The sequence below is a fragment of the Monodon monoceros genome, unplaced genomic scaffold, assembly GCF_005190385.1.
Source record: "Monodon monoceros isolate NGI ecotype Baffin Bay Population unplaced genomic scaffold, NGI_Narwhal_1 Super_Scaffold_12, whole genome shotgun sequence".
In the NCBI taxonomy this organism is placed as follows: Eukaryota; Metazoa; Chordata; class Mammalia; order Artiodactyla; family Monodontidae; genus Monodon; species Monodon monoceros.
In genome coordinates, this window is record NW_021703768.1 from 165,242,602 (window position 1) to 165,260,242 (window position 17,641).

The 17,641-nt window shown below is 53.3% G+C and overlaps 2 protein-coding genes across 3 annotated transcripts; one reads left to right on the forward strand and one right to left on the reverse strand.

Annotated features, from left to right (window-relative positions):
* Positions 1-1,157: 1,157 nt before the first annotated feature.
* On the reverse strand, positions 1,158-5,287 carry CALR (calreticulin). Its single transcript, XM_029218752.1, has 9 exons — positions 5,124-5,287; positions 4,656-4,757; positions 4,267-4,470; positions 3,728-3,822; positions 3,429-3,638; positions 3,233-3,346; positions 3,006-3,149; positions 2,052-2,144; positions 1,158-1,966 (listed from the first exon to the last, which is right to left on the reverse strand). The coding sequence occupies exons 1-9, from the start codon at positions 5,212-5,214 to the stop codon at positions 1,766-1,768; spliced, it is 1,254 nt and encodes a 417-aa protein (XP_029074585.1). The 5' UTR covers positions 5,215-5,287; the 3' UTR covers positions 1,158-1,765.
* Positions 5,288-8,704: 3,417 nt separating this feature from the next.
* Positions 8,705-17,641, forward strand: FARSA (phenylalanyl-tRNA synthetase subunit alpha). Of its 2 annotated transcripts, XM_029218217.1 has the most exons (14): positions 8,713-8,893; positions 9,887-10,027; positions 10,727-10,864; positions 10,951-11,049; positions 11,138-11,256; positions 12,314-12,406; positions 12,492-12,620; positions 12,697-12,812; positions 15,545-15,629; positions 15,741-15,840; positions 15,933-16,101; positions 16,216-16,293; positions 16,456-16,570; positions 17,248-17,641. In XM_029218217.1, exons 3-14 carry the CDS (start codon positions 10,862-10,864, stop codon positions 17,384-17,386), a joined length of 1,245 nt encoding a protein of 414 aa, XP_029074050.1. In that variant the 5' UTR covers positions 8,713-8,893; positions 9,887-10,027; positions 10,727-10,861; the 3' UTR covers positions 17,387-17,641. The 2 variants fall into 2 exon arrangements, with proteins under 2 accessions (XP_029074049.1, XP_029074050.1); XM_029218216.1 differs by lacking the exon at positions 9,887-10,027 and having other exon boundaries at positions 8,705-8,893.

Here is a 17,641-nt window from a genome sequence, read left to right on the forward strand (position 1 = left end):
ATCACTTTGTTCACCCAGCTACCCCCAGTCTGACCCCAAAGTTTTTAAGGAAGATGTAACTTTCAAGGCTTCCCTACACCGAATACAAAATTCTCTCCTTAAACTTTCCCTGTATATGCCAATCCTGGAGGCTTCCCAGAAGGGTGGCGCTAGGCCACAGGACACAGGAAGCTCAAAGGAGGCCCATCCAAGGAACAAGGAATCGAAGAGTTGATTGGCCAAAGCTGAAGAGGGTGCTTTGGCAGACAGGATGGAGGTGATGGTCTTATCTTCCAGTTAATGGGTGGACTCTCCCCCGCAATCCTGAACTGACCATTACCTGCCTCCTAAACTGCTCTTCTCAACATTCCCATTCAAGTAGGACACCAGGCAGTCGCCTGCCACCTGACTCATTACCCAACTGTTACCAGGTCCTACTGCTTCTCCCTTCACTGCATGCCCTGAGCTAAGAAGCTTCCACAAGAATAGGCCAGACTTGGCTGAGGGATTCTTAACCTCTGGCAACAGGGGACATCAGTTCCCAACCACCCACTGGACATTAAGTGGCAGCCTTCAGGACCCCAACAGAGGTGGGCCTAGGCCAACCTTAGGGGCCCACACTCTCCTCTGCCACTTTTACACCATCACTTGGTGCCACCTCCTTCCCTTCAAGAGGTTCAAATCCTGACTTGGCCACTGAAGACCACTGGACAAGCTAGATACCATTTCTGAACCTATTTCTCCTTGACTATAAAGAGAATTAATAGCTTTTGACACTGGCTAATACTAAGAAAATGTGTTTAAAACTGTCCAATAGCTCTGTGTAGTCTTGCTCCTTAATAGGTAAGACGTACATATGCGGCGCAGTGTAAAACGGTTGGTACAAGTTGGTGGCTAAGGTGTGGGTTCAAACCCCACCTCTTACTAAATCTCAGTCTCCTCTCATCAAACACAACTGGTACTAGAACCAAAACTCACCAGTTTGATGCAACGACTCAATGAGTTAATAAGTAGAGTATTTGTAATGGCACTTAGAATAGTTACTCTTTCCCACCTGTTTGGGGTTCTCCGGATAAACAAGGGCCCCTGTAACCTTATGGGACATTCAACCAACACTTGTAGTGGCTGCAAAATGAGCCTCACTTAAGAGTCACCTACCCCAAAAGGAAACACAGGAGGAAGACACAAAACTTAATTTAATAGAAATTTCATTTGTAGTTCTTACATTCTCAGTATGAGCCGAGCTAGAACCCGCTGCCCCACTCGGAACTGGCCCAGTCCTGGGGGCAGGGGAGAAAGGAGAGAGGGAGGTCAGAGCTCAGGGCTTAAGAGCCCCATTCTTCCTCAGTACTGGGAGGCTGGTGATGCCACCCTCTTCTCCTACCACCCCCCTGTGGGATCCAGGAAGGAGAGCAGATGGAATCTTGGGCCTGGGGCTTCTCGTCCACGCCACACCCCACCCTGAGTCCCCAAGTTAGAGGGGAGCTAAGGGATATGGGGAGATAAGGGGACAGCAGAAAGCAAAGATGTCAAATCAAGAAAGATGAAGGCCAGGGGTGAGGGGTGAAGGAGGATCAGAGACAAAACACCTGTTAAAAAAAAAAAACTTTAAAAAAAAAAAAAAAAGGGAGGGGGAGAACAAAAACAAAATCCACCCCAAATTGGAACCCGCCTGGAAAAAAATGAAAGTTCTCCAGTCTCACAGAGACATTATTTGGCGCGGCCGGCTCTGCGGCAGGAGCACTCAGGCCTCAGTCCAGCCCTGGAGGCGGCGGCGGCGTGGCCCCTACAGCTCATCCTTGGCCTGGCCAGCGGCAGCGTCTTCCTCGTCCTCTTCCTCTTTCTCGTCCTCATCCTCCTCATCCTCCTCCTTGTCCTCCTCCTCTTCCTTGTCTGCCTCCTCCTCTTCCTTGCGCTTCTTCTCCTCCTCCTCCTCCTTTAGCCTCTGCTCTTCGTCTTGCTTGTCCTTCATTTGTTTTTCTGCTGCCTGTGTGCAAACCACACACCTCAGGGCCCGGACTCCCTTGGCAGCCCTGCCCACCCCAAAGCCCAAGATTGGACCCTGGTCCCACCTTCGTAACACCCCATGTCTCGTTGCCAAACTCCTCAGCGTATGCTTCGTCGTTGGTGATGAGGAAGTTGTCAAAGATGGTGCCAGACTTGACCTGTATGGGGCCAGGGAGTAGAGCGGTGGTCGGAAGGATGGTCAGAGGGGATATACCTGTTGGCCTTGGCCTCAAAAAGGTCTCCCGCCCATATTCCCATAACCACTACACAATGCTACAGTTTAATGCTGCAGTTAAAAAACAGGTTGCCTGAGCTTCCCTGGTGGCGCAGTGGTTGAGAGTCCGCTTGCCGATGCAGGGGACACGGGTTCGTGCCCCGGTCCGGGAAGATCCCACATGCCGCGGAGCAGCTGGGCCCGTGAGCCATGGCCGCTAAGCCTGCGCGTCCGGAGCCTGTGCTCCGCGATGGAAGAGGCCACAGCGGTGAGGGGCCCGCATACCGCAAAAAAAAAAAAAAAACCACAAAAAAACACAGGCTGCCTGGGTTCCAACACCAGCTCTGCCATTTCCTGCCTACATGACCTCAGGCTGGTGACTTCACCTCTCTGCACCTCAGTTTCTTCATCTGTAAAAAGGGGTCTCACTCCCTTCTTTAAATATTTCTCTAGTACCTACTACGTGCCAGGCACCATTCTAGGTGCAGAAGGTACATCAGTGCACAGAACAGACAAAAATTCAGTCCCTGTGAACCTAATTTTCTAATGGTACTATCTAACCACCTTCTAGGTTGTTGGGGGCAATAAAATGAGTTGGTTCCCGTAGGTACTTGAAAAAGTACCAAGAAGTTAGTAAGTACAACTTCAGAGTGGGTGCTGTAAGAATGCCATAAGGACAAACCAGGAATTTCTTTAAAAAAAGAAAAAGCACCATTTTGGAGTCAGACCTCCTTTGTCCCTTTCCTCCTGGGTTGACCCTGTGCACTTGAGGTCCTGGGATCATTCTCTTCCCTCCGTGTCTCACCTGCCATAGATCCAAGCCCAGTACAGCAAAGTTTTCATAGGCGTAGATGTTGCTATCAGGGGAATACTCAGGGTTGTCGATCTCTGGGTGGATCCAAATGCCCTTGTAATCTGGGTTGTCAATCTGTCGGGGCTTCCACTCACCCTGCAGAAGAAGTGAACTGGTGGGTGAGTGGAGATCAGTGTGTTCCCCACTGTGTACCGCCCTACTCAGAGCCCCAGGCTCACCTTGTACTCTGGGTTCTGAATCACTGGTGGTTCCCACTCTCCGTCCATCTCTTCATCCCAGTCCTCGGGCTTCTTAGCATCGGGGTCAGGAATGTGCTCAGGCTTGTCCCAGTCCTGCAGGTACATTAGGAGGTCAGAGTTGGCCCAGTTGTCCTCCACACCCTCCATGGTGGGGAGCCCCTGCCCAAGAACGAACCTCAGGCTTGGAGTCCGTAGGGTCATCAACCTTGGCTCGCTCGTCCCAGTCTTCAGGCTTTGCAGCATCAGGATCCTTTATCTTCTTGGGAGGCAAGAAATCCCAATCGTCCTCCAGGGAGCCTGACTCCACCTGGCTGTTGTCGATCTTTACCTCATAGGTATTATCAGGCCGCACAATCAGCGTGTACAGGTGTGTGAATTCATCGTCCTGAAGGGAGTGGGAGATCAGTGCCCCGCCCACCAGGCTGGCCTCTGAGCCTTCCCTTACAGCCATTTGTCACCACCCCCAGAGCACACCTTGCAACGGATATCCTTGTTGATCAGCACGTTCTTGCCCTTGTAGTTGAAGATGACATGAACCTTCTTGGTGCCAGGACCACAGATGTCCGGGCCTTGATGAGAAGCAGATCCAGTCAGAACTAGAGATTGTCCACCATTATGAACCCCTCCCCACCCATTTATAAAAAGAAAACTTGGTTCTTAAACTCAGGTCTGTCAAGGTGAAAAGACAAAATTCAGATATCTCTAAGGGACCGTGATTAGGGATTTAAAGAAAAAAAAAATCAGTGCTCTAGAAGTCAGTATCTTTACTTGCAGAATTAGTAAATGCCTACCATATAAAATCGCGCAAATTAGCAGTCTTAAATCAACGATAACAATATAGAAAGTTGCTACTAACTGTAACTATTTTCTCAGCTTCTCCTCCAAAGAAATGTTTAACCATTTAAGTGTTTTCTATGATCTTAAGACCACTTTTCATGGGCTATAAAGAACTCATGGGGTTTCAAACTCCCTCTAACTAATCAGAGGTCAGCATCAGGGTGGGGCCCGCTCACCAAACATGATGTTGTATTCAGAGTCTCCATGCATGTCTGTCTGGTCCAGACCATCTGGAAATAGCTTCACGTAGCCGCCCCCACAGTCGATGTTCTGTTCGTGTTTCACGGTGAACTGCACCACCAGTGTATGACCCTTATTGGAGAAGGGCTCGAATCTGGCCGACAGAGCGTAAAACCGGGCATCCTGGCTTGTCTGCAGCCCTATCAAGGAACGGTAGTCAGATCACGGCTCAGCAACAACCCCCGGGAGACCCTTAGGATGGGAAATACAGACGACTCTCCCTTCCTCCACCTGTTCTACTTCTAGGGATACCCAAACTGTGTGGTGACTAGGGCTTCCTCCAGGAAGTCCTCCTGGATCTGAGCACCCACCCCTAGGCTCTTACCTTTATCTTTCTCCTGGTCACCGTAGAACTTGCCGGAACTGAGAACGAATTTGCCAAAATCTGGTTTGTGTTTGGATTCGATCCAGCGCTCGGTCCATCCGTCTAGGGGACCAAAGGGGCAGGTCAGAGTAGCGGTGCTGATCACCCCCCACCAAACATCTACCAGGAGCTACAAACTGCTGGGGGCAAGGAAGGAGATTCCCCCTCCTCCCGACTGTCCCCACCCCAACCTCTAGCTTGACATCTCTGGTGGCTTAAAAGATCCTCGGGCGAACCCTAACTCCCGCCGCGGAAGGCCGCCGCGCCCTCCCCGCTCCCCAGGGACGCAGAAGGAAAGATCGCCTGCGGCTCTAGCCCCGGAAGGCCACTGTGTTGGTCCTCTGAGCAGTAATTACAGGCGACACGCAGATATGGGCTAGGGGGCCAGCCGCGTCGTTAGGACGGCCTCAAGGCGGGACTAGCCGTTACCTCCGTCCAGAAACTGCTCCTTGAAGTAAACGGCGGGTTCAGCGGCGCCCAGGCCAAGAAGGCCGAGCAGCACCAGCACGGGTAGCAGCATGGCGGGCCGAGGGGGCGGCGGCGCGCGGGCCCTTTAAGTCACTGCACCAGCAATAGCTCTGCAGTAGGGATAGACGGTGCCGCCAGCCGTGCGATTTTATAACCGGCCGCCTCTCAAACCAACCTGGTCCGGCCTCTTGGCCCTCCTCTCCCACTTTATCATTGGTCTGTGGCCACAGCTCTGCCTTTCCATTGGACCCTTGTGGGTTCAGCAAGTTAGTCTGTGCCTCGGAACGCTGGGTTCCCAGATGGCCGATTTCTATTGGCCGCACCGCTGGCCAATGAAGGTCGACCACGCGTTGTGGTGGACGCCCACCGGTGGAGTGGGGGCCTCGAGCCCCTCAGGCCAGGTCATGTGACCAGACCTCGGCCCAACCCCGCCCTCGCCCGCTAGCAGCGCTAGAGATCTAGGCGTTTAAAGAATCCGCGCGAGAGCAGGTGCAGGTGCTTAGAGCTAGGGCCCTGCTCCAGCATCGACTCCACTTATCCCCTCTACAGGGATGGGTAGGCAAGGTTTTCCTAACCTTTTCTACCCTGAATTTGGGGAACCCCACCACTCCGACCCTCTCTCTCTCCATCTCTTTCTCTCTCTCTTAACCCCCGCCCCCCGCCCCGCCAGGATGGGGCAGAGGGCATCGAGCCCTAGGGCTTCACTTCACCCCAGCGCCAGAGCCGTGCAGCCCTGCGGGGGGAGTGCCGGCTCTCTCCTCCGTACGGCCCCTAGTTCCCTGGCAGCCTGTCAGACTGCTGCTGTGTGAGCTGGGGCAAGGCATTTAGCCTCTTTGAAGGCACAGGAGCTCCTGAAAGGCCAAGAGGAGCGACCCCGGCCAGCTGCTGGCCGGCAGAAATGCTTTCAAAGCTTTTAGGGATGTCTGGGACAGAGGGAAGGAAGCCCTGAACGGCTCGAAGTTGTGACTATAGGCTGGGTCTCCTACGGTTGTTCGCCTTATTGCAGCCTGTCCTTTACCCCCCATCCCCTCCTCAGCCGGTAAATGAAAGGGGTCACAGTCTTGTGGTCTCCCACAAACGGCCTGCTTTTGCAATTAAACGGCTAAAGATGAGAGGGCAGGGGGTTCCGTTGGGGGGGGAGAAAATGGGACAGATGGTGGGGAAGATAAGGTCTAAGGGAGGTGGCCAGGACCCCTGACACTAGAGCCTTCTTAGGAAGGCAGAGGCACATGACTGAAAGTAACACACCAGCTCCCTGCCCCTAGGCTGCAGGAAGGAGGAAGGAGAGGTGGGGCTTTCCCAAACTCTGAGCAAATTGGCTCTGGACCTGGGAAGTGGAAGTAAACTGCTGAAGGGGGGGATCCTGGCAAAAGGGTGGGGAGGGGGTGCTTCCCCTCTAGTGGTGGGGACTCAGAAAAGAGAGGAATTAGGAGTCTTGGAGAAGTTGGGGTTCTGCCCCTTCCCCAAGACAGTATCCAGTATTGCCCAACCTGGTCCTCCCCAACGAGGACCCCCCAAGTTTGGGATGACCACTCTAGGCCTTCCACTGACCTTCCCCCCATCTTCCCGCCCTTCCACCATGTGTCAGGGACACATGGGCTAGGTGCTGCCTGCCAGAGGGTAGACACTATGCCTGTCTTGTTCACCTCACCATTCCCCCCCGCACCCCACAGTGTCTCCTGCAGCACCAGGCACAGAACAGGCTTAAAACCTACTTGACGTGTGACAGAAGCAAGGAAAGAAGGACTCTTGCTGGAATTAAATAAGCAAAAATGGGGAAAGTGCTTTGAAGCTAAGAAGAGACTTTGAGGGATGCATTCTGAATTTTTATCAGGACCTCACTGTAGGTCCAGCATTGGGGGATATTAGTAACCCCATTTACCACGCTCAAATAACAGTTGTGATGGCTAAATGAGTAGGTGCTTAGAACAGCACCTAACACAGAGTCCACACTCAATTTAGTACCAGCAAGTATTGCATGTGTGTGTGGGTACTATTTCACTTAATTCTCACAGTAACCTGGGCTCATATCATTTCCATCCAAGCGAGGAAACTGAGGCACAGAAAGATTAAGTGATTTGGCTGAGGGACAAAAATGGCAGATCTGGGATTAGAATCTACTTGTGCTGTCTAATGTAGTCTCCACTGGCCACATGTGATTATTGCCTTTTGAAATGCAGCGGCTGTGAAGTAAGCTGTAAGTGGAAAATATACATCAGAATTTGAAGACTTAGTGTGAATAAATAATGTAAAATATTTCACTAGTAGTTTTATATTAAGTGTTGAAATGATAATGTGGACATTTTAGGTTCTATAAATTCTTCAAATTAATTTCACCCCTTTTGTTTTTAACGTTGCTACTAAAATGTGTAAAATTACATTTCTATCTCTAAATATATTTCTTGTTTTGTTTTGTCTTGGCCAAGCTGCAGCATGCTGACCAGGGATCAAACCCGTGTTCCCTGCAGTGGAATAGTGGAGTCCTAACCACTGGACCACCAGGGAATTCCCAGTATCTTGAATTATATTTCTATAGGACAGCACTGATCTATACTACAAATTATTTTCCTGACATTGGTCTTCTCAGAGCAGGGGTATGGGGAGGAGGGGGCAGGTTCTGGAGTGTTTATAATTTCTGACACTGTCCACCAGCTCCTTGCAGAACCTTGGGCAAGGCATACCACCCTCCAAGCCTCAGTTTTCACATCTGTGAAATGTATATTATATCAGTATCTACATCATACAGTTTGGGGGAAAATGAAGTAAGACACCTGAAGCACTTAGCACTGGGCTGGGCACAGGGGAGAACGTCCATACAGGTTAGCTGCAACCTTGAATATATTATTCAATAATATACTATTATTGAGTCCTTCTCCCCTCTATAAATAGGGTTGGACCCTACCCAGACTCCCTTTTAAAATTTAAAAGTAGTTGACATCAGGGACTTCCCTGGTGGTGCAATGGTTAGGACTCCGTGCTCGCAATGCAGGGGGCCTGGCTTCGATCCCTGGCCAGGGAACTAGATCCCACATGCATGCCGCAACTAAGGAGCCCTGGAGCCACAACTAAGGAGCCCATGTGCTGCAACCAAGGAGCTGGAGAGCTGCAACTTAAGACCCAGTGCAACCAAATAAATAAATAGATTTTAAAATAATAATAGAAAAAATAAAAGTAGTTGACATCAGCAGGATGACTATATCTGGAGTCCACCACCCACAGCCCTCCTGTGGGGGTAAGAAAGAATCCCTAAGGGAGGACTGGTCTGAGGCCCAGAGAGGGGGAAGTCCAAGGTCACACAGCCCCTTCTGGTGAGGCTGGGTGAAGCATAAAACAATGCTGTGAGTCTGTCTTTGATGGTATTAATTTGACCTCTCTGGTCAACAAGAAACCACCAGTCCAGCCAGTACTGGGTCCCTAACCCCCTCTTAAGTTCAAGTGACACGCTCAAGATGGCGGCACCCGAGCCCTGCAGCATAGTCTGCCACACTCAAGATGACGGTGTACGCCCCCCGGCGCCGGTTCCGGTTCCGGTTCCGGTTGTTCTGACCGCCGGTAGGCACACGCCGAGCGCCCTGGGAGCAGTCATGGCAGATGGTCCGGTGGCGGAGGTGCTGCTGCAGCGGCTGGAGGCGGCCGATGGCGGCTTGGACAGCGCTGAACTGGCGGCCGAGCTGGGCGTAGAGCATCAGACCGTGGTGGGCGCCGTGAAGAGCCTGCAGGCGCTGGGTGAGGTGAGCTGGGCCGGTGATGCCGGACCTCCTCGCTTTTGCACCTGCGGTTCCCTTACCAGGAGGGCTCTGCCTCCAGGCCAGATTATCTCAGGCCTGGTTAGGAGTAATTGTATGTGTCCCGCCCAGGGTGCGCAGGCGGGGAGTCAGGAACGAGTGAGGGCCCCGGGGTACGGATGTTCCTCATGCAGTAAACGTCCATTGAGGCATGATCAGTGTTGAGGGGGTGGAGAGGAGAATGGTGGACCAGAAAGACGCAGTCGCCGCCTTCACGCAGGCTGCGGTATAATGGATATACTCAAGTGACCGGAGTGATGGAGGAAGCACGGGGAACTCAGAGGTGTTAGCAGACCCAGCCTTGAGGATCAGGGAGAGTATCCCAAAGGAGATGACAGCTGAGTCGGGTTTCTGCATTGAGTAGAAAAGCCATGGCACTTTAAGGATCAGTGGGGTAGGGAGGTGGCACAAGTGGTGAGAGAGACCCAGCAGAGCCAGATTTTGCGAGGCCTTGTAGGTCTTTATCTCACAGGGGTACTGGGGGGCCATGGCAGGAGCTAGAGCCAATGAGATGTGTGTACTGCCTACATCACTCTTGGAAAGGATCGGTGCGGGCAGGACTGGAGGCAAGGGGACAGTGGCAGAGGCTGGCACATCCCCAAACTACAGGGTATGGTCCCTGGCTGTAGGGAGGCAGCTGGAATGGAGAAGGGATTCAGGTGAAGGAATGAAATAAGGTTCATGGAAATGTCGGGGTAGCTCGGATGAAGCCCAGCCTTCTGACTTGGACAAGGGAAGGGTGATGGAGCCAGAGGGGGAGGATGCTGACCGACCCGTGGGTCACCCAGCAGGCTGGATCCATGAGGCTAGGACTCAAAAAACATAGCTGAAAACATCAAACTTACATAATGTGCCCTGCTCTGGCCTCAGATTTATTCCTCATCCAATATTTGATGTGACCTTCAGCTGATGGCACTGTTAATTATCCCCATATTGCAGATGTGACAACTTCTAAGCACTGGTCAGAATCTTGATCATTGTCACTAGAAGGAACAGGCAAACCTGGATTTGAAGCCTGAGGTCGTCAGTGCAGAAAGGGATTGAAGCTATGGTGTATGGGATGACAGTACCTTGATTGATGTGAGTGACATTTGTGTGGGCTACTGAGGGTTAAGTGTTGGCAGTTTAATGTGGTTCATTGTAAGGATGATGACGATGATATTAATGTAGTAGTAGTTATATTTATGCAGCATTTGCTGCATACTAAGTGCTCTGCATCCTTTCTGTGTATTAATTTAGTTACTCAAAACAACTCTCTGAGGTAGAGCCCACCACACCCTTCTCTCATGGATAAGAAAATTTGCTCAGGGACGTTAAGCAACTTTCCCAAGGTCACACAGCAAGAGAGGAGCAGAGCTAGGAATTAGAACGAAAGGGGAGCCTAGGGTTCCTGTGTGTAATGTGGGCAGCCTGGGTTCTTCTCTGACATCTGGCTACACTGAGATGCATGTAAGTGTGGAAATAAATCATTTCACCCGAGACTTTAAAAAAAATCTTTCCCAGGTTCAAAAGAGATAGGATTTGTTCTTTGCCAGGCAGGTAATACCCTCAGTACTTGACCTCACCCTGGGAGGTGTGAATCATTTTTGTCATTTTTTCCCGTGTCACAAAAGATCTACTGAGGCTCAACGAGGCGAGATCACTCTGCTGGGAAGTGGTACAGCTGAGAGGCAAAGCTGGCATCACAGGCTGTTCTTTGACCCGCGTCCCCAGTGCTGCGGCAAGGGGGTGCCTGGATCTGAATCCTGTCCCTGCCCGTGTCCCCCTGTTTTCCTACAGATAATCGAGGCTGAGCTGCGTTCCACCAAGCGCTGGGAGCTTACCACTGAGGGCGAGGAGATTGCCCGGGAAGGCAGCCATGAGGCCCGGGTGTTTCGCAGCGTCCCCCCAGAGGGCCTGCCCCAGAGCGAGCTCATGGTAGGAGTCTGAGTGGGCAGGGCCTAGGGAGGTGTTGGGATGAGGGCGACCCTTGTGTCCCCCTCACTGCAGCCTTGCTCCCACAGCGACTGCCCAGTGGCAAGGTGGGCTTCAGCAAGGCCATGTCCAACAAGTGGATCCGAGTGGACAAGAGTGCTGCCAACGGGCCCCGGGTGTTCAGAGTGGTGAGTCCCTGCCGGGCGGTGGTTGGACAGGTAGTCGGACAGTTGGGCCCCCTGCCCTCACGGCCCCTCACGCCCATCACTGTGGCAGGTGGATAGCGTGGAGGATGAGGTGCAGCGGCGGCTCCAGCTGGTCCAGGGTGGACAGGCCGAGAAGCTGGGAGAGAAGGAGAGGAGCGAGCTCAGGAAGAGGAAGCTGCTGACTGAAGTGTGAGTGGGTGCCGCCCCCCAGGCTCACACCTTTGTCACCTGCATGGCCCTGGAGCAGAAGGGGAGCCATTCTGCCCACACTGGGCCAGGGTGCTATCAGTCTCCTCCCAGCCTCCCTTCACACTGTGGTTGTCGAGCACACATGCCAGGCTCATGCCGTGTCAGGGCCTTTGCCGCTGTTGTGCCTTCTGCTGAGAAAGAGCTTCCTGCTCTTCTTCAAAGCAAGTTCTGACATCAAACCTCTGCTCATGTGTCACCTTAGAGAGGCCACCCTGACACCCTTTCCTCCCTTCAAATTGCATAAAAGTTCCTCACTCCTGGCTTCCATCCCTTGTGCCCTGTTGACTTCCTTTACAGTCCTAAGCACTGTCTGAAAGTTTATGACTGCTGGGACCTGGACAGGCTGGGGGCTCTGCCCTCACAGAGCTGACGACTCCTTTGAGCAGACGTAGCAGTGGCCTAGCAGTTATAAGAACGCAAACTGGGAATTCCCTGGTGGTCCAGTAGTTAGGACTCTGAGCTTCCACCGCAGGAGGCCTGGGTTCGATCCCTGGTTGGGGAACTAATATCCCATGTGCTGCATGGTGTGGCCAAAAGAAAAACAAAAAAGACTGGAACGGGGCTGCCTGATTCAAGTCCCAGCTCTGTCATATGCTAGCTGTGTGCCCTTGACCAAGTCACCTGATCTGTCCAAGCTTCTGTTTATGCATGTGTAAAATGGCTCCTTTTCACACAGGATTATGGGGTGACTTTATGGAGCAGAGCCTAGTGTGGAGTAAACTCTCTAAACTTGACCTATTATTATCACTCCCAGCTATATGCCTAGTGCTTTGAACAGACCCTGGTACACATTAGGTTCACAGTAAATGTTTGTTGAATGAGTAACTGCATGAACATAGGGATGTAGGTCGGGGCCAGCTAAGAGGATTCCGGAGATGGTAAGTGTCAGGAAGGAAATACAGCAGAATGACTTGGTGGGTGACTTTGGGGTCAGCATCAGATGGGAGGTCAAGGGAAACCACTTGGAGGAGGTAACAGCGTTGTCCTCTGGCCTCAGGAACCTGAAGACCTACTGGGTGAGCAAAGGCAGTGCCTTTAGCACCAGCATCTCCAAGCAGGAAACAGAGCTGAGCCCAGAGATGATCTCCAGGTAGGGGGTAGCCCCAGAGTTGGGGGCCAATGGGGGTGTGGTAGGCAGCCCCCACCAGACCCATGTACCCTGCATCCCCCCATAGTGGCTCTTGGCGGGATCGGCCCTTCAAGCCCTACAATTTCTCGGCCCATGGCGTCCTCCCTGACAGCGGCCACCTGCACCCCCTGCTCAAGGTCCGCACCCAGTTCCGGCAGATCTTCCTGGAGATGGGGTAAGCATGGGGCCAGGGGTGGGGCTAGCCCACCTGCTTGGCACAGGCAGGGCAGTCAGGCTGTGTCTCCCACCAGGTTCACCGAGATGCCGACCGACAATTACATTGAGAGCTCCTTCTGGAACTTTGACGCACTCTTCCAGCCCCAGCAGCACCCAGCACGGGACCAGCATGACACCTTCTTCCTGCGAGGTGGGTGGGCCCCACTGCGCCATCAGAGGTGCCAGGACTGGACAGAGCCTTTTGGGGTGGCATACCGTTTTACAGGATAAACTCCATCCTCCTCAGTGTGGCCGACAAACCTGTGTGAGCTGCTATCATCAACTTCTGTTATCTTCTTCCACCTCCCCTCCTGCCCACCTCAGGGCCTTTGCCCGTGCTGTGGCTTCTGCCGAGAACTGTCTTCTCCCAGGTCTTCATGGCAGGCTCTGGCATGAAGCTTCTGTTCACATATCACCTCAGAGAGCCCACCCTGACATGCCCCTGTCCCCCCAAGTTCTGAAAGCTCCTCATTGCTAGTCTTCAACATTGCTTCCCAGTTCTTTCTTTCTTCCACAGTCCTTAGTACTCTCTGAAATTGAATGACTTTCCAAAATGGTTGTTGTTTCCCCCACCAGCAGGGCAGATGAGGCTGTTGGGTGCCTGTTACCTGGCCAGGAGCAACAGCGCCATTGTCATCATTTCAGCATCCAAAACTTGCTGAGCCGTGGGACTTCCCTGGTGGTCCAGTGGTTAGGGCTCTCCGCTTCCGCTGCAGGGGGCCGCAGGTTTGATCCCTTGTCAGGGAAGTTCCACATGCCATGTAGTGTGGCCAAAAAAAAGAAAGAAAAGAAAAAATATATATATATATAACTTACTGAGCTGTCACTGTCCTAATCTTTCCACCAACTATAGGAAGTAGACTGTTAGCCCTGTTTTGCAAATGAGGAAATTAGGTCTCAGAGAGGGGACATCACTTGCCCAGGGTCACAGCTTATAGGCGCGGTGGGGCTGGGATTTGATGTCAGGCTTTTAAGATGCACTAAAATTGTGTCTCTGGAAGGGAGTCATAAGAACTTGCACATTCGTGCAGCATAGAGTCTGCACCTATGACTGAGCTCCTGTGTGCCAAAGTCTCTGTGAAACACCTGGGTCACAGCCATGAATGAGACAGAAATCCTTGCCCTGATGAGACCCGCATATCCTGGTTGGGTGAGATATGCATTTAATTCTAAGTAAGCTGTAAACACGGCAATGAAAGAAGGCAGTAAATGTGATGGGGGAATTGACGTTATGTTGGTGGGGGAGCACGCTGTCAATTTAAATTAAAGGCCGCGGGCTTCCCTGGTGGCACAGTGGTTAAGAATCCGCCTGCCAATACAGGGGACACGGGTTCAAGCCCTGGTGCAGGAAGATCCCGCATGCCGCGGAGCTACTAAGCCCGTGCGCCACGACTACTAAACCTGTGCTCTAGAGCCCACGAGCCACAACTACTGAAGCCCACGTGCCCAGAGCCTGTGCTCCACAACAAGAGAAGCCACCGCAATGAGAAGCCCGCGCACTACAACGAAGAGTAGCCCCCGCTCGCCGCAACTAGAGAAAGCCTGCACACAGCAATAAGACCCAATGCAGCCAAAAATAAATAAAATAAATAAATTTATTTTAAATTAATTAAATAAAGGCTGCTTGGGACTTCCCTGGTGGCGCAGTGGTTGAGATTCCGCCTGCCAACGCAGGGGACACGGGTTCAATGCCTGGTCCGGGAAGATCCCACATGCCGCTGAGCAACTAAGCCCGTGTGCCACAACTACTGAGCCTGCACTCTAGAGCTTGCAAGCCACAACTACTGAGCCTGCATGCCACAACTACTGAAGCCCGTGCGTCTAGAGCCCGTGCTCTGCAACAAGAGAAGCCACTGCAATGAGAAGCCCGTGCACCGCAACGAAGAGTAGCCCCCGCTCGCCGCAGCTAGAGAAAGCCCACGCACAGCAATGAAGATGCAACGCAGCCAAAAATAAATTAATTAAAAAAAAAAAGTCTCCGTGCTCCCAATGCAGCGGGCCCGGGTTCGGTCCCTGGTGAGGGAACTAGATCCCACGTGCATGCTGCAACTAAGAGCTCGCATGCTGCAACTAAGGAGTTGGTGAGCCACAACTAAGGGGCACACCTGCCGCAACTAAGGAGCATGCCTGCTGCAACCAAGACCCGATGCAACCAAATAAGATAAATAAATTTTTTTTTTTTTTTTTTTTTTGCGGTACGCGGGCCTCTCACTGTCGTGGCCTCTCCCGTTGTGGAGCACAGGCTCCGGACGTGCAGGCTCAGCGGCCATGGCTCACGGGCCCAGCCACTCCGCGGCATGTGGGATCTTCCCGGACCGGGGCACGAACCCATGTCCCCTGCAACGGCAGGCGGACTCTCAACCACTGCGTCACCAGGGAAGCCCCAATAAAATATTTTTAAAAATGAAGGCTGCTTAAGCAAAGATGGAAGGAGGTCAGGGTGGGAGCTATGCCTGGGGAAGGAAAGTTCCAGGCAAAGGGAATGGCCAGTGCAAAGGCCCTGAGGCTGGCACATGCCTGGTGTGCTCACAGATCAGCAGGGAAGCCCTGTGGCTGGAGGAACTGATCAGTTAGGAGTGGGAGGAGAGAATTCCCCAGCAGTCCAGTGGTTAGGACTCTGCGCTTTCACTGCCTAGGGCACAGGTTCAATCCCTGGTCGGGGAGCTAAGTCCTGTGCAGGATGGCCAAAAATAAAAAAGAGGAAATGGGACCATGGAAGGTTCTGGGCAGAGGAGAGTTGTGACTGACTTAGGTGTTCCCAGGTACCCTCTGGCAGCTGTGGAGGGCGGGGGAGGGAGCTGCCTGTGCCACTATCTGTTTTCAGGGCAGTGGCTATTTGCGAAATGCTCCTTGACTGACCAGATGTTGCTCTGTCCTGCCCAGATCCAGCCCAGGCCCAGCAGCTCCCAATGGACTACGTCCATCGCGTCAAGCGGACCCACTCTCAAGGCGGCTACGGCTCACAGGGGTAAGGCAGGACCCAGGACTTTGGGTCCTGGGCAGGACACCCAGGGGTGTCGGGGGAAAGAGGTTGGGGGCCGTGAGCTGCATCATGGACTTCCTGTATGTCCCTATGAAGGTACAAATACAACTGGAAACTGGACGAGGCTCGGAAAAACCTACTGCGCACCCACACCACGTCTGCCAGCGCCCGCGCCCTCTACCGCCTGGCCCAGAAGGTGTGGCAGGGCTTGGGCAGCGTTGGAGGGGCCAGGGCTGACATGCTGACCTTCTCACCCATGCCCGGGCTTGGCCTGCCTCTCACCTCCAGAAGCCCTTCACAGCGGCCAAATACTTCTCCATTGATCGTGTGTTCCGGAATGAGACCCTAGATGCCACGCACCTGGCCGAGTTCCACCAGATCGAGGGCGTCGTGGCTGACCACGGCCTCACGCTAGGCCACCTCATGGGCGTCCTGCGGGAGTTCTTCACCAAGCTGGGTGAGCAGGCGGGCTGGGGTGGGCAAGCAGGAGGATGCCTTGGTCCCCTTTGCCCCTCTCCTCCCCCTTTGCCCCACCCCCACCCCCACTCTGTTTGGCTGCCTCACCACCCAGGTATCACCCAGCTGCGTTTCAAGCCGACCTACAACCCTTACACCGAGCCCAGCATGGAAGTGTTCAGCTACCACCAAGGTCAGGGTGGAACCCAGTACTGGGACAGGGAGGGAGGTCTCAGGCTGCCCATGGCTCAGCCCAGGTCCCCGTCACTGCCAAGCCCACACCCCACCTCCCAAGCTAACTGCCAGGCCCAGTATCACCCACACAAGCCGCCCCATCGTTCTCTTGCCTTCACAGGCCTGAAGAAGTGGGTGGAGGTTGGAAACTCTGGGATCTTCCGCCCCGAGATGCTGCTGCCCATGGGGCTCCCTGAGAATGTGTCAGTCATTGCCTGGGGCCTCTCCCTTGAGCGGTGAGTACCCAAACCACTTAGGGTATTGGCTGCCTTACTCAGGTGGCTTGCCAGGCATGGGGGCCTGCAGACTTTCAGCCCCATTCATTCGTTCATTCATTTGAGAAACCCTTAGTGAGCACCTGCTGTGTACTGAGTCCTGTGCTGTGATTATGACATACACATCTCTACTTCCATGAAGCCAGGGGTGCTAGTGGAACACAGAGGATGATAATTAGTGAGATAAATAACTCAACAAGTAAAGCTTAAAGTATGTCTAAAAGCCGTGTTATAGAGAAAACACAGCAGGGAGGGCTAAGGAGATGTCAGGGAAGGCCTCTCAGAGGAGGTGGCATCTGAGCAAAGACTGAAGGTGGGTGAATTGGTAAGCCGTGAGGATATCTGGAGAATGGCGTTCCAGGCAGAGGGAATAGCCAGTGCAAAGGCCCTGAGGCTGGAGCGGGCCTGCTGTGTTTGGAGAACACTAAGAAGGCCAGTGTGGTTGGAGGGAATGAGTGAGTGAAGGTGGAGAATGGGAGGAGATGAGGGTGGGGAGGTGACAGGACAGATTGAGCAGGGCCTTTTGAGCCCCAGGAAGGACTTGGGCTTTTACTCAAGGAAGGTGATAAGAGAGGTTCTGATCAGAAGAGAGCATGACCTGACCTCGTGTTAAACCATGTCATGTCCCCCCTCCCAAGCCCGACAATGATCAAATACGGCATCAACAATATCCGGGAGCTGGTGGGCCACAAGGTGAACCTGCAGATGGTGTACGACAGTCCCCTGTGCCGCCTAGATGCCGAACGGGGGCCCCCGTCGACACAGGAGGCCGCATGACACGAACCGCCCTGGATAGGCCGCCTTCCCCAAGACCCTGCTGCCCTTTGCATCCCTGCCAGTGACCCCCTTGTACTTACGAGGCCTCTGTGAGGCCAGTCCCCCTGCCCCTGGTATCTCCTCTTCCCCACTGGCCCCAGGGTCCCAGGGACAGGGGAGCGGGTAGCAGGTTCATTCTGTTGTCCACCTGTGAGGGTGGGCCTCGGGGAGCCCTGCAGACCAGCTGCTGGCTAATAAAGTGGGCACTTGCCCTCA